This window comes from Chenopodium quinoa, unplaced genomic scaffold, assembly GCF_001683475.1.
Source record: "Chenopodium quinoa cultivar QQ74 unplaced genomic scaffold, ASM168347v1, whole genome shotgun sequence".
Classification (NCBI taxonomy): domain Eukaryota; kingdom Viridiplantae; phylum Streptophyta; class Magnoliopsida; order Caryophyllales; family Amaranthaceae; genus Chenopodium; species Chenopodium quinoa.
In genome coordinates this window covers 2,903,300-2,925,878 of record NW_018744311.1, presented here as the reverse complement: position 1 = coordinate 2,925,878, position 22,579 = coordinate 2,903,300, and the positions used below count along the sequence as shown (strand labels likewise).

General features: G+C 36.6%; 2 protein-coding genes across 3 annotated transcripts; one reads left to right on the top strand and one right to left on the bottom strand.

Annotated features, from left to right (window-relative positions):
- Window positions 1–1,945: 1,945 nt before the first annotated feature.
- LOC110696129 lies at window positions 1,946–15,400 on the top strand. 2 transcript variants are annotated; one of them, XM_021873417.1, is made up of 12 exons: window positions 1,952–4,721; window positions 5,615–5,742; window positions 5,978–6,077; window positions 6,164–6,296; window positions 6,500–6,563; window positions 6,927–7,677; window positions 8,600–8,929; window positions 9,078–9,746; window positions 9,854–9,926; window positions 10,008–10,093; window positions 14,479–14,598; window positions 15,015–15,400. In XM_021873417.1, the coding sequence occupies exons 1-12, from the start codon at window positions 3,390–3,392 to the stop codon at window positions 15,087–15,089; spliced, it is 3,861 nt and encodes a 1,286-aa protein (XP_021729109.1). In that variant the 5' UTR covers window positions 1,952–3,389; the 3' UTR covers window positions 15,090–15,400. The 2 variants fall into 2 exon arrangements, 1 of the variants encoding a protein (XP_021729109.1); XR_002506256.1 differs by lacking the exons at window positions 14,479–14,598; window positions 15,015–15,400 and having other exon boundaries at window positions 1,946–4,721; window positions 9,078–9,750.
- Window positions 15,401–15,638: 238 nt separating this feature from the next.
- On the bottom strand, window positions 15,639–18,527 carry LOC110696130 (ribosomal protein S14, mitochondrial-like). The gene is made up of 2 exons (XM_021873418.1): window positions 18,250–18,527; window positions 15,639–16,504 (listed from the first exon to the last, which is right to left on the bottom strand). Exons 1-2 carry the CDS (start codon window positions 18,353–18,355, stop codon window positions 16,176–16,178), a joined length of 435 nt encoding a protein of 144 aa, XP_021729110.1. The 5' UTR covers window positions 18,356–18,527; the 3' UTR covers window positions 15,639–16,175.
- Between the last annotated feature and the right edge of the window lie 4,052 nt (window positions 18,528–22,579).

Sequence of the window (22,579 nt, the reverse complement as noted above, 5' to 3'; positions counted from 1 at the left end):
TATTTTTTTATTTTTATTTTATTTTTTTATTTTTTTTTGAAGACATGTTCATGAAGAATTTTAGTCAATGATAAATTTTTTTTTTTTGAAAAAAAATGATAATTTTAATATAGTATCAACTATCAATAATTAAAAATTGTAAAACTTAGGCGTTGTTTGGTTAAAGGAAAAAGACATGGTAAGGGTCTGTTCTAATAGACTGAAATCAGCTGAACTGAACTGAAAATAAACGTATGAGAACAGGCCTTAAATCCCATTTTCTAGGAAATAGGATATGGGTGTGTTGTTTGGTTGACACAAATTTATCAAACTAGGAGAAGTAAAATTTCCAAAGAAAGTTTTCAATGGGAATTCATTTACCAAGCCCCTCTTGGTAACTCACATTTTTCACAATTATTTCTTTATCTCTCCAAATTAATTTACTTAGGGCCTGTTCACATGTACTTAATTTCAGTTCAGTTCAGCTCCAATCATTTTAGTTTAGTTATTAATTTCCCTCTTTCATAAAATATTTATTTCAGCTCAGCTTAGCTCAGTTCAATTCAATTCAGTAAATGTGAACAAGCCCTTAAATAACAAATAATCAAGTTAACTAATAATGATAGGTTATTATATACATCTGGGTGTACCGTAAGTATTTGTTCTCAATTTGATATTGTTTTTCATTTTATCATCAAATGAAAAACAAAAACTAACCTTAGGTTTGTGGTGCAGGCGGGTGTATATAACAAATTTTAACTAATACTTGGAAATGAATTCCTAGGAAATTTGAGTTCCTATATTATCAACTAAACAAACTTTGGTCAATTCCTAGAAAATGGGCTAGGAAAATTATTTTCCATAAATATAATTTCCTATGGGAATTCACTTCCCTTGTAAACCAAACAATAACTTAATATTTGAAAATTATAACTTAAAGTGATTCTAAAATATATCTACAACTTAGTTTAGGGCTTGTTCCGAATTTCTGGAAACAAATGAACTGATTCGGACTGAACTGAATTGAATAGAGTTGAAATGAATTGTTTATGGGAGAAGGAAATTAGGAATGGAACTAATTGAAAACCAAACTGGAATTAAGCTAGAACATTTGTTTAATATATGTAGGGTATGTTCTGATTTATTTAAAACAACTTAACTGAACTGAACTTGAATAAGGCTGAAATGAATTGTTTATGAGAGAAGGAAATTAAGAACTAAACTGAACTGATTGAAGCTGAACTGAAATCAAGCTGAAGAGAACAAGCCCGTACTCAATATAAGAGTGAGTTTATTGGTGAGTCTTGATACTCAATATAAGAGAGTTTATTGGTGACTTACATACAAGACTATATGTTTTTTTGCAATATAAAGTGGCGCAAGATTATAAGGAGTCTTAAATCATCTTAAGAGTTAAGACTCTACAATCAAACTCATCTTTAGACTCTAAAATTCACAAAAAACACAATTTGTTTTTTTTTTTTGGGCCATTAGGAGCTGCCAACTCATCAACTAAAAAAAGTTGTTGAGTTTTATAAAAGAAATGGATATATAAATAGTGAATCTGAGGTGAGTCTTGATATAATGGGTTAAAAGTGGATAAAAACAAGTACAATTTTTATAATTAAAAAAATAATTTAAACCTTAGTTGAAAACTGATGTGGTGAGATAAACATACTCCCCCGTTTTTTTTTAATTGCATCACTTTCCTTTTATGGGTGATTTTTTTGTAAATGCATCACTTTTATACGGAGTATTTGGTAACTTTGTGCTGTGCTTTATCATTATCTCTTACTTTATACTCCACTCAAATTATTTTACGGATTATCATTTTTTTTCTTTCATTGTCCCCTCTAATAAGAATATCCTTCTTCTCTCACATACCTTTTCATGGTTACTATAATAATTTATTCATCTACTTACGAAATTTTATTACTCTCCTAAAATTTTGTATATTATCAAGTGATGCAAATAATAATAATAAAAAAAAAAAAAAAACAGAGCCACTACCATAAGTAAAACATGATCAAAATATTGCAAAAGTCAAATTAAAAACAGATAAACTATCACTAACACTTATTATTTTTTTATTTTTATAATATATCCTGTCTTTTTCGAAGAATCCTAAAAAAGAAAAAGAAAAAACTGAAAAAAAAAGAAAAAGGAAAAAGAAAAAAGAAAAAAATGAGGTCCTTAAATTCGATACAATAAAATCATCAGTTGTCAGTAGCAAAAGAACAGTGAGGACCCAAATCAATGCTGATACACAAAATGATATTCAATCTTTTCAATTGAAATATCAAAATCAAAATCTTTTCTTTCTTTCTTTCAAAAATCTCTCACATTTACTCATTTTATCTCACTTCCCTCGTTAAAATCATCACCCCCAAAACCCATTTTCACATTCTTACAATTGAGAAAGAGGAGAGAGAAAATGGAGATTCCGGCGCCGGAAGACGGCGAAAGATGCCGGAGAACGGGTACCCCTAATTGGAGGTGCCGTGAAAGAGCTATTCCTGGAAGATCTTATTGTCAGAAGCACTATATTCTCAGCGTTTCCCGGCAACTTCGCCGGAAAAGTTTTCCGTTAGAAGGGAGGAAGGGAATCTCCGGCGAGAATCACCGCCGGAGAAGTTTTCCGGGAGGAGAGAGAATGAGTAATGGAGATTCTGTGTCCGCTTCTTTATCTGCTGTTGAGCCGTATCGACCGGTTATTGATTTTGATTTTCAGGGGGATTCGAGTCGGAGTGAACCGGGTTTTGGTAGAAATGACGGTATTGCCCTTGGTGAAGTGTGTGTAGGAAGTTACTTAAACACCCTTGGAAGAGGTGGTGGTGAGGGTAGTTTTGGGTCTCAATTTATGCCGGGTTGGACCGGTGGTGAAGCGAGTTTACCGAGGATCGATATGAAAGACGGAAATGACAATGTTATCCTTAGTGAATTGGGTGGGATGGGTTATAAGGAAAGGGGGTTTGAACCGGTGTTTAATGGTGGCTCAACTGGAAATGACAATATTACCCTCTGTGAACCGAGGATCGGTTCAGAGGTTAGAATTGTATTTGGGGCCGGAAATGACGATATTATCCTTAGTAAATTGGGTGAGATGGATATTAAGGAAGTGGGAGGGAGGGAGGCTGAACCGGTATTTAATGGCGGCGCTGTTGGAAATGACTATTTTGCCCTTGGTGAACCGAGGGTTGATTCGAATGAGGGAGATGTAGTCGGAAGCCGAAAAGACAATATTGTCCTTGGTGACTTAAGTACGGGGTTTAAGGAAACGGTTGAGAGGGTAGCTGAACCGGCATTGAATGGTGGTTTTGAGGGAAATTACTATATTACCCTTGATGAATCGGGTGGCGGAATTCGTGGATTGGGGGTTCAAAATGACTTTATAGCTTCTGTTTGTAGTGATGAGAAGAGTAATAAACAGGAAATTCTGTTTAGTGAAGTGTTCGAAGAGAGAAAGATTGAAAAAATTGCAGGAAAAAAAAATGGCAGAGAATTTTCATGGAATTGATGAAATTGGAGGCAAAGAAATGGTGGGTCAGGGGCAAAAAAGGAAAAGGGGTCGACCCAAAGGGTCTAAGAACAAGAACAAGAAAATGGTGGTTGAAAACCAAGAACAATTAAGGGATGATCAAATTGTTGATCAAAATGATGGTAAGAAATTTGATGAAATGGGTGTGAATTTTGGTGGAAATGATGATATTGGGAAGAGGGTTAGGCAATTGTTTGAGTCTGATAGTGAAGAAGATGATCAGAACAGAATTCAGGGTTTTGAAGAAGGAACTGATGAGGGTTTGGGTGATGAAGAAGTGCCTAGTGTTAGAGAGGAGGTGATCATGCCTAAGAGGAAGCGAGGGCGGCCAAAGGGTGTGAAGAATAAGCCGAAAATGGGGAAGAATGGTGGAGTGGTGGTTAGTGGGGAAGGAATTGATGATGGGGGTTGTGCATTGGTGAGTTTGAAAGGTTCGAAAAGGCGGAAAAAGAATGTGATTCAGGATTTTCCGGGGGAGGAGGTTGGAGGGAAAGTGGAAGAGACGGTGGTGAAGCGAGGCCGGGTTAAGGGGTTGAAGTTGAGAAGGAAGAAGGTGATTGTGGTTGCTAAGGTGGAGGAAGAGGGATTGGAGAAGAAGGTTGAGAGGCGTGAGCGTTCTAGAGGGTCGAAAAATGAGGAAGAGGAGGTGGTTATGGTTGCTGAGGTGGTGGAAGAGGAAGGGGAGAAGGTAGTGAAGCGTGGGCGGGGGCGGCCTAAGGGTTCCACAAAGAAGAAGAGGAAGATTGGTAGGAGGGGAAGGGTTTGTGGAGAAGGAGGTGCAGAACAGGTGAGTGAGGCAGGTGGTGAAGTATTGCAGGTTGTGAGAAATGAGCCTGCTGGTTGTGAAGAAAGTGCAGAACAAGTGGGTGAGGCAGGTGGTGAAGCTGTGCAGGTTGTGAGGAATGAGCCTGCTGATCATGTTGGTTCAAGAGTACGCCGGAGAAAGAAGAAGCGTGGACGGCCTAGAGGTTTGAAAAACAAAAGGGTAATTCTTGTTGATGGAGTGCTTCCCAAAGTTATTAGCTCACTACCTGGAGGAAGAGGCTTGGTTGTGCAAAAGGACATGGGACTTGTGGACTTACCGCGACATTGTGGAATTGAAAAGGTGGATGGTGCTGAAATGCTACTTGAATCAGCAATTGGAGAGCAGAAACCTCAGATAAAGGCCTCTAACTACCAGTTGAGAGCGAGAAATATGCCTGAGGTAAAGCTTTTTTGAGATTGACAATCAGTTCTTTGATGATTGTGATAAGAACTGGAAGAAAGTAATAAGCTGGTGATGACAAAACTTCATCTTCAGAGTGGCAGCTTTAGATTATAAATTTTATATTTTCACTGACTAGATTTGCAGTCTCTGTACATAGTTTACAAGAAGCTAGGTAAACTAATAAATAATGATATTTATCTGAATGTTGGAGCTGATTCACACTATTAATAATCTTTTATGTGTCAAATCTCACTTATGTTAGTCATGGAAAAATGGACTCATGTATAGCCCTGACATTGCTTGCTTTATTCTTGGTTTTGACATTTCTTGAGTGCTACAATGCCAGATTTAAAGCTAGTATATGTATTTATCTGCCTTTAACTCATAGGGAAGAAAATAGATTTCTGGATGGAATCAAATAACACTTATTTACTTTAGTGTGTATCGGCCTTGTGCTCTATGGTACTCCATATTTGATGGATCCATTAATAAGTTTGATCGACCAATTTTCAATTCCTAAAAAAACTAATTAACAGAAATGTGGGAAGTGTTCAGTCATTGTTATGAATTTTTTGGTGTCATTTGTGTGTTGGATGAAGTGTCCTGCTTACTTTGAATGACCAAATATACCATTTCAGAGCCTGCTTATTGCTTATATCTAGGAAAAGATTTTCAGACTATGTACAATCATGTAGGAGTAGCAAGACAAAAAAAAGATGCTATAAATTCATTTATTTCTTCCCATATCTTTGCAGTCCTCCCAAAAGAAAGAGAAGATGGTGATGCTTGGCTGGATTGTTGTTCATAAGCTGCAAAGTAGCTTTTGTGATTATATTTTTTAATGTCATGTTTAAGTTATGTTTGCCACTCTCATCAGATTGTTTGTTCAGGTTGTCGCTGGTTCTAGAAGAAGAGAGCCCAGTTCAAGGTGTCACCAGTGCAGATGCGAAAAGAATGATATCATTGCTTGCTCATTCTGCAAAAAGAGACGTTATTGTTTCCCATGCCTTAAAAAGTGGTAATATACTAAAACAGCATCGTTTCTAGTGAATTTAAAATTATACTCCATACATAAATAGTAAATACTGTAAAAGACATGCTCTTTCATCTACTTGGAATTTGAGGTATATTTGTTATCCTGTTTAGACGTCATTACTATGAACTATCATTTACACCACGAAGTTTTTTTTTCCCTTTATCATCATGCTTCAGCAAGATAAATGTTTGGTCTCAAAACTAGCGTAATGGATCAGGTATCCTGAAAGAACAAAGGAGGAAGTACGGGAGGCGTGCCCTTTTTGTCGCGGGAATTGCAATTGCAAAATATGCCTCCAGGAGAAGCTAGTTATGAAGGTTCTGGTGCCTGTTTTTTGCTTTGTTTGATGTTTGCTACTCTTGATGCATTGGAATTGGATGCTTGATAAATTTTATGTTTTCAGGACAGACAGAAAGACATTGATAGAAAGGTCAAGTTAGATAGGCTTTTGTACTTGATGTGCAAAATCAACCCCATTCTAAAAAGCATACAAGAGGAGCAGAGAGCTGAGCTGGAAGTGGAAGCTAGAATACTTGGTGCGCAATCTTGTTTGATGTATATAGAAAATATAGTTATATTAATGAATGATTAAAACTTGGCTGTTTATAGCACTAGAATTAGGATATAAACATTTAACGACTTTTGATGTCATAGTGGACTACATTTTTTTTTTTTTTTTAAACTGTTGCTTATTCTAGGTAGAGCCTTAACCTTGTATTTTACTTCCTTTTTTTGGTAGGCAAACCAATTAAAGAAGAGGATATAATGAAGACTAGATTTGATCAAGATGATCGGATATACTGGTATGTGCCCATAATTCTGATTGTTAGAATCAAAACATCTAGTGTTTGCAACTTGCAAAGTGGACTTCCTGGGCAGGGTGACTGGGTGTATGAATATGCAATATGCATCTATATTGCAATATTGACTTGTGAAATTATCAGGGCTATGAGTTTGAACCCGAAAAGTGGTATTAGTTACTCTTGCTGAGTTTCTTAGAGAAAATTATATCAGATAGTAGAAATAATGTAGAATTATGAAGAATTATGCCATGCACTTGGACCTTAACATTATTCCTCCCCTATGAAGATTCTTTCTGTCAGATAGTAGAAAAAATGTAGAATTATGCCAAGCACTTGGACCTTAACATTATTCTTATTCAACAGTGATAATTGCAACACATCCATTGTAAATTTCCACAGAAGCTGCCCCAATTCTGTTTGCTCTTATGATCTCTGTATATCCTGTTGTCAAGAATTGAGATCAGGTTTAAGGGCTGATGACCTTGAAGCTGGATCTTCATGTCAATCTACAGGAGGTTCCTTGAATCATGATATAACGGGAAACAGCCAGAAACATGATGCTGATAAGATGGGGGACAGTGAAGTGTTTGCTGTTGGCAATTATTTACCCCCTACAGGTTGTGGGAGCATGAACATAAATGATAGTATTCTTTGTCCTCAGAAAGGACATGGTGGTTGTGGACTTCACGTACTTGAACTGAGACGTGTCCTTGAACTTAATTGGGTGGACACAGTGATTGAAAGCATTGATAAGGTCACTATTGATTATTATGTGCCAGAGACAGATTCTAGTCAGGAATGTCTCATCTGCCTCCCCACTGCTTCAGATGCTCAAAGTACTACCTCTGAAAGAAGAAAGGCAGCTTCAAGGCTGAATATCCGTGATAACTTTCTATACTGTCCGAGTGTTTCAAGTATGAATGAACTTAATATTGATCATTTTCAAAGGCATTGGACACGAGGTGAACCTGTGATTGTTAGAGATGTATTGAAAGAAGGATCTGGTCTGAGTTGGGAGCCAATGGTGATGTGGAGGGCTTTCAGAGGAGCCAAAAAGATAATGAAGGAGGATACACTTAATGTTAAGGCCATTGATTGTTTGGACTGGTGTGAGGTACGTGCTAGGCTTTCAAGGTATGCGTTTGGATTCTGAACTTGCTATGTGTGATAGACTTATCTATTTATTTCAGAATTTGGAAATGTTAAACGGTACTTTACTTTGTCTATTGGTATGTATTATCCTTTGTTACCCTCTAAGCAAGTCATTTGTGTCTTAAACTAGTATTAAGTTTACTATCTCCTGTCTTCTTGTGGGGAGAATTGGTATCATATTTTGTCTACTGGATAGTAATGTTGTGTTCTTTCAGAATTATAATCTCAATTTTCTTTACAGATACTCCCTCCGTCCCCGTTTGATAGTCCCTTATGGACAAATTTTAGTCCCAAAATGTTCACCCAACAACTATTAATATTAATTTTTTATCAAAATTTCCTCCAATTTGCAACAATATTTGAGCAAATTTAACTTTCCCATGTAAATTTTGTTTTCCCATGTACTTTTATTACTTTCTCTCTCTACTTTTTTGCATACCCAATGTCAATTTACTTTTTCAATGTACTTTAACTATTCTTTTTTGCGTTTATTAATTCCCGTGAAAAATTCCCATAAGGGACTATCAAAAGGGGCGGAGGGAGTATTAGAACAGCAGAAATAAAAATCCAGTTTTCAGTCACTAATTTCTTTGGTCTTTATGTTTTGAAGTTTCACATTGCTACCTTATATTGACTGGAAGTATTGTAACTGCTTCTGGGTGAATGGAATTTGCAGTTTTTTTCTCTCCCCCCCCCCCCCCCCCCCCCCCCCCCCCCCCCCCCCCCCCCCCCCCCCCCCTCTAGAATTTATAAATTCTCTGTATATGTTATTAGGATTTTACTGAACCTGTTGTTTAGTCGCAATCCTGCTCTGGGGAAGAATTACATGTTTCTTCAAGAATAGAAGGCCAGATACATATGAAAAAGTCATTTTCCTTTTGCAGGTAGAGATTGATATCTATCACTTTTTCAAGGGCTATTTGCATGGTCGGAATCATAGTAATGGTTGGCCAGAAATTTTAAAACTGAAGGATTGGCCTGCTTCAAATTCATTTGAAGAATGCTTGCCAAGGCACTTTGCTGAATATATCATGATGCTTCCATATAGCGACTACACTCATCCTGAATGTGGTATCCTCAATCTTGTTACCAAACTTCCAGATGGCGTGCCAAAGCCAGATTTGGGACCAAAAACATACATTGCATATGGTTATGAAGAAGAGCTTGGTAGAGGTGATTCTATGACAAAACTGCACTGTGATATATCTGATGCGGTATGAGTTATTTTCTGCTTCCTCCCCCAAAGAAAATTATAAATGCACTGATTTTCATTTGCACGTTATTCTGTTTTTGAGCTCACATGCATTGAGAAATGAGCATGCTATTGGTCTTGACTACTGTCTACTGCTGCTCTTTCTTTAGGTTAATGTGTTGATGCACACAACAAAGGTTGATGTTAGCTCATTTCAGCAGCAGGTCATACACAAGTTGCAAAAGACTTATGAAACTGAAGGTTCCGTAACTGTAGATAAAAGTGACACTGAAACTAAAGAAAATTTAGATGTTGCCGTCAACTTTTCTGATGCCAAACCTTGTACTGATGGAGCTGGTGCTGAAAGCACACTCAGCCATTTTTCAGAGACATCAGTGTCTTCAGATAAATGTGACAATGAAACGAAAGAAAACTCTGGTGCTGGCCTGAACTGCTCTGCTGCCAATGAGTTTCCCTCTGTTGATGGAGATGGCTCTGTAAGCACCATCTGCCATTTTCCAGAAACATCAGTATCTGCGGATAAACATGACAGTGAAACTAATGAAAACTCTGATGCTATCCTGAACCATTCTGCTGCTAAAGAGTTTCCCTCTGTTGATGGACCTGGTGCTGTAAGAAGTGCTAATAATTCTTTGGAGGCTTCATGCTCTGGTGGAGAGCATGATTTATTGTCTAAAAACCCTGATTTTGATGAAAATAAAGTCAGTGAAGGTGCTATCTGGGATATTTTTAGAAGAGAAGATGTCCCAAAACTTCTTGATTATCTAAAAAGGCATCAGCGAGAATTTAACCACATTAACAATCTTCCTGTGAAATCAGTAGGTCATATCGACTCATTGGACTGTACACCTGTTTGATTATTCAACTAGATATTATTGTTAGCAACATTAACCCCTTTTATTTTGATGGACTCCATTTACCCTAGGCTGTCCATCCTATTCATGACCAGACTTTCTATATGACTGAAATCCATAAGAAACAGCTGAAAGACGAGTTTGGTAAGAATTGCCTAGTTATTTTGGTGTATGTATTACTATTTTCATTAAATTTTTAGGAATTTTAAACAGAATATGTTGCAGGTGTGGAACCTTGGACATTTGAACAACACTTGGGTGAGGCTGTTTTTATACCTGCTGGATGTCCCCATCAAGTGAGAAATAGATTAGTAAGTTTCCTCAAAAATTTGGTTGTAATTTCTAGTATCATTTTACTTCTAAAGTTTCCAGTTCTTCACACTGTTTGGTCTCATTTGATTCTCAGTCTCAACATAAACTTTTGTGTTTATTTATTGTATTTGTTGGATTGATACATCATCATGTAATTTTTTTTCTGTCCAATGGTGAATTCTTCATATTTACAGACCTTAGGGTTTGATGTAGACATATAGTTGCTTGATGGTTGAACATAGAAATTCTTAAACTTGAAGATCTCTCAATGGTCATGCTAGACTTTAAAGGGAATCACAGTGAAAAGAGAAGAATTTGATTTAGGCAAAGAAAGATGTTGGTTTCAGTCTACCTACACTGTAGCGTCATAGAATTGTGTCATTTGGTACCCAAAGGTATACAAAACTATGGCTAAAAGTTTATGATAGGATATTGATAATTTGGGATTGTTTTGAGCTTTGGCAACAAGAGTTACCGAAGCCAAGGGAAAGCATTTGAACAAAAGGAATGAAAGAAGAACTTAATCTACGAGATTCCGGATTGGAAGCGGGTCCGATATCCGATCTCTCACGTCCGTCCGAGGCATCCGCTATGTTTATTTCGTATCCGACCTTTTCTTTTCGTACAATTTTCTTTACTATACCTGCTGTTGTGGCATTATAAACTGTATTATTACTCTTGCTTCCGTCAGGATAAATCTGACCCCTTCCCCTGTTACCACCTACATATATCGGATATTTTAAGAAGTAAACGTCTTTCTTAGTAGCAGGGTCTGGAGAAAGAATAGGAAAGGTAATTTCACTATATTTTTGCCCAGGAACAGGACCTATCACAAGAATATTTTTTTTATTGGGGTGATAGCGGCGGTAGATGATAATGAGAAAGGGCGCCGCGTCTGGACGAGCGGGCAGAATGGATGAGCGAAGAGTGGGAAATAGCCCTGTGTTCTTCGGAATGACTGGGCGTAAAGGGCACGTAGGCGGTGAATCGGGTTGAAAGTGAAAGTCGCCAAAAACTGGCGGAATGCTCTCGAAACCTATATCACCGATAATAGTCTTCATGCTTTTGGGATTAATACCAAACCTTCCGTAAAGCGAATTCATAAGGAGTTTGTACACAAAGATTCATAGGAAAAAAAGCATGCAGCTGAAATAACTCACTTAGAACGCCTTTTAAAAGATTACGTGGTACGATTGGATCGAATAAACCCTTATGGCTTCTGTTTTACTTCTTCTTTCTCTTGCTGCCACCTTTGATTGGCACCTTGCACTGTCTCGGAGAGAGGCTCGGTGAAATAGACATGTCTGTGAAGATGCGGACTACCTGCACCTGGACAGAAGGCCCGTATCAATAATTCTGATTTTACGTATAGACAATTCCTCAATATCTTGTTCATTCACAACAATGAGCCTGATGAGTTTTCCAATTACTCTACCCCGCTTCTTCCCCCCGTCCGACTTGCATGTGTGTGTTAAGAATCTAGCTAGCGTTCCTTCTCATGGCTCAGTCTGTCGCTTTTAACCACTCGGCCACTCTCCCCTCCCTGGGCTGAGGCCCTCCTCAATGGGTTCTAAGAAGGAGGCGATTTGTTCGCTGAATCAATCAATAAGCTTATTGAGAAACTAATACTATTAGCTTAGCTAGCGTTCCGGGGGAATCTAGTCATTTAGTCAGTTCATAACAATCTCTGTAAAGCAAGGGGCAAAGCTTCGTAGACAGCTTCCCTCTCATGTAGTCGTCGGCCTTCTTCCCCAGCCCCCCTTCGTCGCTTCTGGCGAAGCTGCGAGCCTACTTAAATAGCTTACGCTTACTAAGCCTAGTCTACTAAAAAAGGGCTACAGCAAGCAAGCTTTCCCCCTTCCCAAAGATTCGTTGGTGTACCGATACCGGTTGACAGCTGCAATTGGCCCTTGGAACTTATTCAAGGCGGAATCGATATCCGCAGGGTTTTCCCTAAGCCGCCTACCTTTTAACCATTAACGAAAGAGAAAGGGCATTTAGAAGAATCTCAGAAACATGGCGATCGAATCGATTCGACCGATCAAGAACCCGCAGCTTCACTGGATAGGGGCGAGAGACCTATTCTCGATAGATGAGAGCGGTGGTCTGATATAGCTTCAAGATACTCAAGATTTCCCGAGAATCAAGCGACAGCGACCACTGAACAGTCAGGTACATAAAGAATCTCCTTGAACCAATACTATACGCTAGGAAGAACTTTATTAGGGTAGTAGCCCAGCTCTTGAAGGGGGAAGCATCATATATGAGACGGAAATACGAATGCATAACTTTCTGACCTTTAATTCATTAACAGAGGCAAGTAAGCCCGAAGTAGCGTAAGATGAAAGGCACAAAGGTGCCGTGAAGATCTAGGAGTGTGAGCAGTACGAGCTGAAAGGGATTTGAACTGGGGAACAAGGATTTGCAGTCCTCTCTGTAGGATTTGAACCTACGACATCGGGTTTTGGAGACCCACGTTCTACCGAAGGCGATTAGGAAAGGACAAAGAAGGTCTTTGCACCAATCCCCTCTTTGAATAGCCTCTTTGAAGGACAACTTCTATTGTTTAATGGACGAGGAGTAGGAGGGAGGAACGAAATTCATGCTAGGTTGTGAGGGAAGCCAGTCACAGTTCCGGTCAGCTCAGTCACCTTCTCCTAATGTATGGCCGTGCCTAAGGGCATATCGGTCAAAGGTAGGAAGGAACTGTTAGAGTGAGCCTGAAAGAAGGTAGAGGATAATCTCCCAGCTTCAAGCCAGGAAGCATTTTAGCAAAAACATTCCCCTCATTCGGCTCACTAACTCTGCCTGGGGTGAGGGTACCTATTATTCGTCGGCGGTCCAAAATACTTTGATTTATTACACTTTATGAAAGTATACCTTAAGGTGCAAGATCTAGTAATCTAATTTGAATTTCCATTTCTAGTTGGATGAAAAAAGTGCTCCTAAAGGACTTCTCAAGGACCGCGGAAGTACTATCGTGCTACTGGCTTTTAAGCGGATTGCTGCTGGTTTGCTGACAAAGCAAAATGAAACTTCCTTCCTGTCTTCTCCCTCAGAACTTGCATTCGAGGTTCCATTTCTACTAACTATATTTAATCCATTCCTTTGGTCTATCCCCCGCTAACTCTTATTCTGATTCAACCTCCCCTGACTCGCCTATTAACCCTGGAAATCTGAGGAATCAGTTCCCTCTTTCTTGTTATTCGTCTTTGTGTCTGCCGATTCAATTGATGCTGCTCGTCCGTCAGGATGGCTCGACGTGGGTCCCTGTTCTTATTCCTAGTTCCACCTTCTTGACATAGTTTCCGTCGTAGAGCCCTTATTCATGTTGGGCTAACCCCTTTCCTTTAGCATCCTTGCACCATTGTGCTTACTTAAAGGTAAGGAGGAAGGATTCTTTCAAATGGCAAGTGATAGATCAATAAGTTCATCACGTTCGAGTGCTTCTGTCTTCGAGCCAGTACCCTTTATAGACAAGGGATAATACAAAGTATCTGTTATTCACTAGTAGTCCATGTAACTTTTTCTTCCCTTTTCAAGCGGCTAGTTTCTTGCCGTCCATATATATCAATAGTGAGACAACTCATTTCCCTATTCCCTAAGATACGTATCTCAGTTCTCAGATTCATGCACCTACGACTGAGCTTCACACTATGTCTTCGCCATGGCCTGCCCGGGGAATGGGTGTGGAAAGTAGGGCTCCTATTGACTAAAGGTTGCTTCTTCGGTTTCCTTTAGAATGAAAGTAGCTTACGCTACCTTACTACTTACTTTGTTTTATTCAAAAGGCGAACAGCCCCCCCAACTAGTCGTATGGGGCGGGGTGCTTTTGGTAAGCTGCCTTGGATAGAGGCATGATGTACTTGCACTCATTTTGAGAAGGTGCCACACTTCCTGAGTAGTATTTTTCCTGTGAAACTCTTATTTACTTCCAACATTTATGATGAACCCCTCTTTCTAACCCCTGCCATTTTATCCCACATTTCATGAAGCTTAATGTCATTAATACAGTGCGTCTGTTGTTTCAGGGAGACTCTTATCCATCTTGATTTAGTCTCGTCATTTTACCCTGTACTCCCTCCCCCTTTTTTCACCAAAAAATTGGGGGAGGGGTGAATAAAGGCCAGAATTATTCATTTTGGTTAACTATTGCCGCTTTGTAAACTTATCTGTCTTCTGTGAAGCTTAGTTTATTCGGAGTAGTTTACTTTTGTCGTTTTAAAGTTTCTTACGGAGCTGGTCTAAATTAGATCTTTCTATCACCTTGAGAAACATGAATTTGTATTCAAGCAATGTGGTGTGGACAAAGCATCTTGCATCTTTTATGATCATTTCCATGTCAAGAACTGTTACCTTACCAAAATGTTATCACTTTTTTCAGTCTTGCATTAAAGTGGCCCTTGACTTTGTATCCCCGGAGAATGTTCAAGAATGCATTCGATTGACAGATGAGTTTCGCTTGCTCCCCAAAAACCACAGATCTAAAGAGGACAAATTGGAGGTTTGTGAATGTGATCTCTCTTTCTTATAAGCTAATCCTGTCACATTTATCTATGTTTTAGAGCTCTGATATTATGGTAGAGGCAAAATTTCTACCTTGACAAATTGAATCATGATGCATTCCTCAAATTTGGAATATCATAAATCCTTATCACTTTTGAGGTGGGAACTGCCAAATGGGATAGTTCATCCGCATTTCTTATGATTGTAATTTAAGCCTTCTAATGGGATACCTGTAATGATCTGCAAAAATGCAATGCTTGCCTATTCCGCTGTCACTCTCAATGTGCATATCTCCGAAAGTAAAGTTTGTGTTTGAATCACTAACTTTACTGCGATCTACTGATTCGCATCTCTCTTCATGTCACCTGTACTGTCAGATGGTGAACCTGATTTTCTGCTCATTTTTTTTCCTAGGTGAAAAAGATGGCGCTGTACGCAGCAAGTTCTGCTCTGAGCGATTTCAGAAAACTGACTACAGATTTTGAATGATCATGGGGAGTAAATTGAATAAACTGAGCCACTGCTTGCTCTAACCAATAATATCATTTCATTCTTGTATAATTTGTTCTTGTATTGATTTGGAAATTAGCATATGTTTTTGTTACAGCTGAATGAGGAATAATGTCTCAACTAAGATGCAATTGTTTGTGCAATTTGCTTTTATTGAGTCATTGCTGATTAAAACCTTGGGAACCAGAATTTCGTGAGAATTGCATTACTGGAATACGCAGTTCGTGATTATGTTGTATACTTGTATGTACTTTGGTTTTTAACTTTAATACGAGCAATATAACTATGCCTACGCAAATATGTGAACGGAAATTTCAATGTTCATGTACTCCTTCTGTCCCATAATATAGTTCTTGTTTGTGTTTTTTTTTACCGTATTTAGGAAATAGGAGGAAAAAGTGGATGAAGTATATTAACAAAAGTGAAAAGTACAATCATAAACAAAAGTTAGAGGAAAAAAAAGAGAAAAAGTACAAAGCAAAGCATGTGCAAAATTCAAGAGTAAGTTAGAAAGTACATTGAATAAAATTCAAGGGTAAGTTAGAAAGTACATTGAAAAGTGAGGGTGTAATAAACCTTACATATTATCCGAATATAGAAACAGAAAAAACATTTTGGAAATCCAAAATAGGAAAACAAGAACTATATTATGAGACAGGGTATGTTTTTTAGCATAAACTTGTACTTCCTTATTTAAACTGGCCCTTGTTCTGCCATTTTTGTTTTTCTTCTCTGTTTTTAAGTAGCCAACACAAGTTACACAACCCTGTAACTAAGCATCAAAATATTGGAGATGATGTACACCTTCAAGCTGTATATTTGTTTGTCTGTGTTGTCATATTAATTGACATTCGTAGAAAGAATTGCTTCACCGGACCATGAATAGAGCGGCTATAGTTCATCAACTAAACAACAATATAAATTTATCACCCCAAGCATGAAGCTATTGTAATGAAGATAAAGAAAAAGAAGGCATAACAAGAGATCAGTTGTACACTGCTGATTATAGAAACTCAAAAGCAAAGCAGGTGTTTTCCAAAATTGTTTAATTGGAACATCTGATGGTTACCAGGATGCTTTCTTTACACCCTGCAATTGGCCTTGAGATGCCAACTCACGGAAAACAATACGAGACATCCGGAATTTCTCGTACACAGCTCGAGAACGCCCGGTGAAGATACAACGGTTCTTCAATCGATTGAAGGCACTGTTTCTTGGCAGTTTGGCCAGTTTGTAACGAAATTTGTCTTTCATGCTTAGAGGAAGCTCAGGATCTCTGCACAGTGCTTTGTACAGCTTTCTCCTCAGCTCGTACTTAGATGCTAGCTGTCTACGATGGTAGTCCAGTATGTTTCGCTTGTCACCAACATATGCGCCTACTCCAGTAGAAAAGCCTACAAGGAAAAAAAAAAAAAAAAAAATCCTCAGTAAATAGTACCAATCATCAAGAGAACTTCTTACATCCGTATCACCGATCATGATTGGTATTAGTATAACAAGCAAACCATTAAACAAGGTATAGAATAACATAACCGAGTATAATCTCTTTTTGCAATCAAACAGCACAAAAGCCAGACCTACCATTGATCCCCTAATCAATCATCCAACCATATAATGAAAGAGTAATAGGGAAACTGATAATTATTATTCACCAGTCAAGTGTCATCTAAACAACAATCAAAAACTGTGTGAAGCCGAATTCTGAATCCGGTTATAAATTATAGCCAATACTAATAGTCTAATAGAGAAGCTCTGTTATATTACACACTTTTATTTAATTGGAGGTGCACAGTAGCAGTAAAATAGAAATACTTGTCATCTATCAATGAAGAAACTAAGTGATTGTTCGGTTGCCATCAAAATTCATGGGACGTAAGTACTCCTACGAAGTGGGAGAAGATAAGGTTGTTTGGTTAGAAAAAACTATGGGAAGTTGCACTTCATACTACCCACGAAATGAAAATTTACATACCCAGCCCCCCCCCCCCCCTACGTAAGTGGATTTTCCCATGGGAAGTAAATTTTCCTATGATCAACCAGACGAAACATAGCTACTCCTAGGAATCAAAAGTACATGAAAAAGCATCTTCCAAGGCAATTTTACTTCCTATGTCTAACCAAACAAGCACTAAAATTATAGCAAGAAGCATACATATACAACAAATATTTCTGAAGAAGTTTAGCACTGAGCAGTAGTTAGATAAGTAGATGATCAACAACCAATCACAAGAGTACACTAACCCCTAGAGCAACAACCAATCACAACACGTTCTTGGACTAAACAGTTCACCATGCATAACCATTTCAGATTACATGTTATAGCTAAAAATTACATGACCCCCTGCCCCAAAGACTGAATTCACAGTTCTCCAATAACAACTATTAACACGAACAAGGAAGAACATGCGAGTTGGGTTTTTCGAAATTTCTTGAATTCCCTACCTTAAAAAGTCATGATTATCTTGGCTTAGACATTCACTATCACACCATGTTGCCCCCTACCGTGGTAGACCTAACTTCTTCTAACAAAAGCTCCAAAACTTCAAACAATGCACTTCACAAAACATATTGTCCTCGTCTCATCTCAATCACAATGCAATATTGTAATAAGAACAGTGAGCCCAAAAATGCCCTAGTTTCCAATCAAATATCCATGCGCACACACTCTAAGCATTCAAGTTATTAAGTACTACTCATTCAAACTAACACCCCCCCAAAAAAAGTTGCACCTTTCTTTAATTAAACAGCAAATAGTATCCAAAAATTTCATGGGCTTAACTGCTTAAGAATGTCTCATTGACAATTAATAGGAAGATTAACATATCAATATAGTACAAAATAACCCAGATAACAAATCAATGATCAAACATAAACGAATTATACAACCTAAAAACACAATCATATTTTGAGCATTTCAGCAATTTTAAGCTAGGCTTTTATGTACTAGATAGAAGCAGCATTTTAACAAACAGTTGGTGGGCAATAAAACAAAATGGTGAAAACCCACAAACCACAGAATCCAACATTCAAATTGATTCTCAAATTTCACAATCATCATCTTAATTTCACGTAATGAAAAAACCCATTTCATAAAAAGGGAAAAAAATCAATAATTTACCAAAATACATCATTAAATTACCTCTACTACACTGGAATTCATGAACAGATGACGAGATAAAATTAGGTTTTGGAGCTGCCTGTAGAAATGGAGCTTTGCCCAGAAGTTTTCCGATCACCTTGAACATCTTCTAGTTGTAAAGAGAGTGTTTGGGATCTGAATTTGGAAGTGAAATTCTTGGGAAAGGTGGGAAATTAGAACAAGGGACAGTCTAATACTATTCACCCTATTGACTGCGAATTGTTAGGTTGGGTTGGGTTTTGGCTGTTTGGAGTGGTATAGAATCGAGCCAAGCTCTTGTTTGGTTAGACTTGTTGCGCTGGCTATTGATATCACGGGAATAAATCACTATCGCAACCTCTTAGCTCTTATTTGGTTAGACTTGTTGCGCTGGCTATCGATATCACGGGAATAAAACACTAACGCAACTTCTTAGAATCTCATGTTCATAGCAATTCTCAAAATTTTACAATTTCACACCTTTCAATAGAATAATATAGATGAGTATAATTTTACGAATTTTCTACCTCATTGTCCACATTGCATGACTTTGTAGGTCACGGGTTCAAAACTCATTCACTCTCTATTTTCAGGTTAACTATTTCACGCCGGGTATAAGGGGGTCCATGTCGCACCCATATTTCAATTTTAAATGACTTTTTCATGTGAGGGTGTGCGTGGGATTTAACCATAAGCTTAAACTTTTGATTGATTTGATCCTTCAACAATAAAACGCAATTAGTCCATATACTTTGTATGATTTTCGATTAAATCCATCTGTTAGGTCGGATTAATTTGACCTTACAATTGCTATCGAATTGTTCATTAGGTTTCAAGTCTCATCATATATGTCAAAATAAACCAATTTAGCTAACTTTTATTTTTATTATTGCTTGTGACAGACTTTTAAATATAATGGGCAGGTAACTTTTATTCATTAATGCTATGTTTGGATAACACATTAGAAGGGAAATGGAAGGGAGGGAAATAGGAGGAAGGGAAAGTGGAGGAAATAATGAGCTTCATTTTCCCTCCAAATCTCTCCAATTTTGAAGGGATGGCCTTTATTAAAGGAGGAGGAAAAGTGGATCCTTCCCTCCCCCTTAGGGGTGGGACTTCGGTTTGGCGGTTCGGTTTGACCTCGGTGTGAGTCGGTTTCGGTTTGGAGCGGTTCGGGTTGAAACGATTTGATTTAGCTGACGGGTCGGTTCAGTTCGGTTTCGGTTAGTCACGGGTCGGTTCGGTTTCGGTTTATTTCTTTACGGTTTAAATTCGGTTTGGGTCACAAGCGGGTCGGTTTATAAACAATTCGGATCACCCCGGTTCAGTTTGAAACGGATCGGTTTAGGGGGCGGGTTTACCCAGGTTGATGACGGTTCGGTTTACAAACAGTTTGGATCATGCCGGTTTGGTTTGAAACGGGTCGGTTTAGGGGCGGGTTTACCCTGGTCACTGTTGGTTCGGTTTATAAACGGTACGGATCATGTCGGTTCGGTTTGAAATGGGCCGGTTTAGGGGCGGTTTACCCAGTCCAATGTCGGTTCGGTTTATAAACGGTTCGGATCATGCCGGTTCGGTTTATAAGCGGTTTGGGTCATGAATTCATGAATCATGATTGTTTTAAAGATCGCGTCATGACCATGATTTAATGAGTTGATACTTAGAATACAATAAATCGATAATTAAGGAAGTACAAGTACTCAATTAGATCGATCAACAAATGTTTTAAATTTTTAAGTTTTAACATATGTGTTTATCGATTATACGTACATAGTTACATACTTAATTACTTACATACCAATGATTCAATGAGGCAATGAGCCAATGATACTATGATACCAATCGTACATTCATACCATACTACCATATGATATACATAATACATATACATTAACAATATCGTATTGAATCAATTTCAATTTCCAAACATTTGCATATCTTATAATTTATAAGTTACACACTTACACGAGATTAAATGGATTATTTATTTAGTTTGGTACTTTATTTAGATTACTAACTCAAACAACTTGATAAGTTAAATGGACGAAATGACATAATGACTAAAGTGGTGATGAAATCATTATGCAATACTAATGTACAATTAGTCAAATAATCAACGGTTAGATTGAATGCCCATGAAAAACAACAGTTAGATTTCATTACTTTATTAGTTACTACTCATTACTTTATTAGTTATTACTTATTACTTTATTAGACTTATTCTTATACTCTTATTACTTATTAAGTTATTAGTTTATTACATTTAAAGTCACAGACTCACAGATATATTCATATATATAGTTATACATAGAGATGTTAGATATTAATGTACATTAAGTCATTAGCTATGTCATATTGAATTCATTCAATTTTGTTTCATTTGTGTTTCTTACAATTTATAAGTATATACATAATACATATACATTAACAATATGTCAATATCGTATTGAATCAATTTCAATTTCCAAACATTTGCATTTCTTATAATTTATAAGTTACACACTTACACGAGATTAAATGAATTATTAGTTTGGTACTTTGTTTAGATTACTAATTCAAACAACTTGATAAGTTAAATGGGCGAAATGACGAAATCACTAAAGTGGTGATGAAATCATTATGTAAGAGCAATACTAATGTACAGATAGTCAAATAGTCAAATGGTCAAATATACAACGGTTAGATTGAATGCCCATGAAAAACAACAGTTAGATTTCATTACTTTATTAGTTACTACTTATTACTTATTAGTTATTACTTATTACTTTATTAGTCTTATACTCTTATTAGTTATTAGTTTATTACTTATTAAGTTATTATTTTATTATATTTAAAGTCACAGACTCACTGATATATTCATATACATAGTTATACACTTATACATAGAGATGTTAGATATTGATGTACATTAACGTCATTAAGTCATTAATTATGTCATATTGAATTAATTTCAATTTTGTTTCATTTGTGTTTCTTACAATTTATAAGTAATATTGTAATATTAATAATAATAATAATAATAATGATGATAATAATATTAATAATAATAATAATACTTATAAAAAGAATATTAACATAAAATTATACTAACATTCTAACAATAATAATAATAATAATAACAATAATAATACTATTAATAATAATAATAATAACCTCAAAATAATAATAATAATAATAATAATTATTATTATAGTAACCTCAAAATAATAAAATAATTAATAATAGTTTTCAAAAAAAAATAATAATAATAATATATTAATATATTTTAATAAAAAAAGGAAAAAGTCTCGAAAAAAAAAAATAAGACCGTTGATAAAGCTGGCATGTTGCATGAACATTCTGGAACCAGACCTTTATTACTTTATTACTACCAAAAAAAAAAATGAACGGTGAGATGCTGAGATTAAAAATGGACGGTTAGATTAGGAGAAGAAGTAAAACCTAAAACTAAACCTAGAGAAAACTCACTAGCACACACGCCTCATTTGTCATTTCCTCATCTCTCTGATATTCTCAAACATCTCTCTCTCTCTCCTAACCTCCTAACCCTAACTATCTCCCTCTTCATCTGAATCTCTCAAGCTTTCTCAAATTCTCAGTTCTCACGCCTATGAAACTCTCATTTCCTCATCTGATATTTTCATTTAGTCTTAAAATATCAGATTTTTTTTTTGGAAGGTCTAATTCTTTTGTTCATTTATTCCGAATTGATTAATTTCTGTTTTTTTTTTGTAGATCTGTCATATACTCATATTGTACTCACGACAATATAAGGTATTGTATTTTTCATTCTCATTTTAAGTTCCGATTTTTTTTTTTTGTTGAAAACTTCTAATTTCCTATTTTTTGTTCTAAGTTCTGTTTTTTCTGGTTTATTGTAGATCTTTTTTCTGGATATTCTCAAACTTCGAATTTTTCTGGTATTTTTCTGGTTTTTTATAAGTTCTATTTATTCTGGTTTATGAGTTTATCTGCCTTTTTTTTTTTAATTTTAATTTTTTTTTCTTTTTTTTTGTAGATCTTTCATATTCTCTACTCACAGACGATATAAGGAATTTGTATTTTTCATTCTCATTCTAAGTTCCTATTATTTTTTCTAAGTTTTGTTTTTTCATTTATTATTTTGTAAATTATAATTTCTGATTTTTTTTTTGAAAGTTCTAGTTCTTTTGTTCATTTTTTGTTTTGCAATGTATATTTTGTGATTTTTTTTTTTATACGTAAATTTATTTTTTTTTTGTAGATTTGGTATTTGTATTATGGTTGTGTTATGTTGGTTGTTTTGCAATGTATAGTCGCTAGATCTTGATTTTCACAGGGAGGGGAATTGAATTATGGTTGTGTTGTGTTG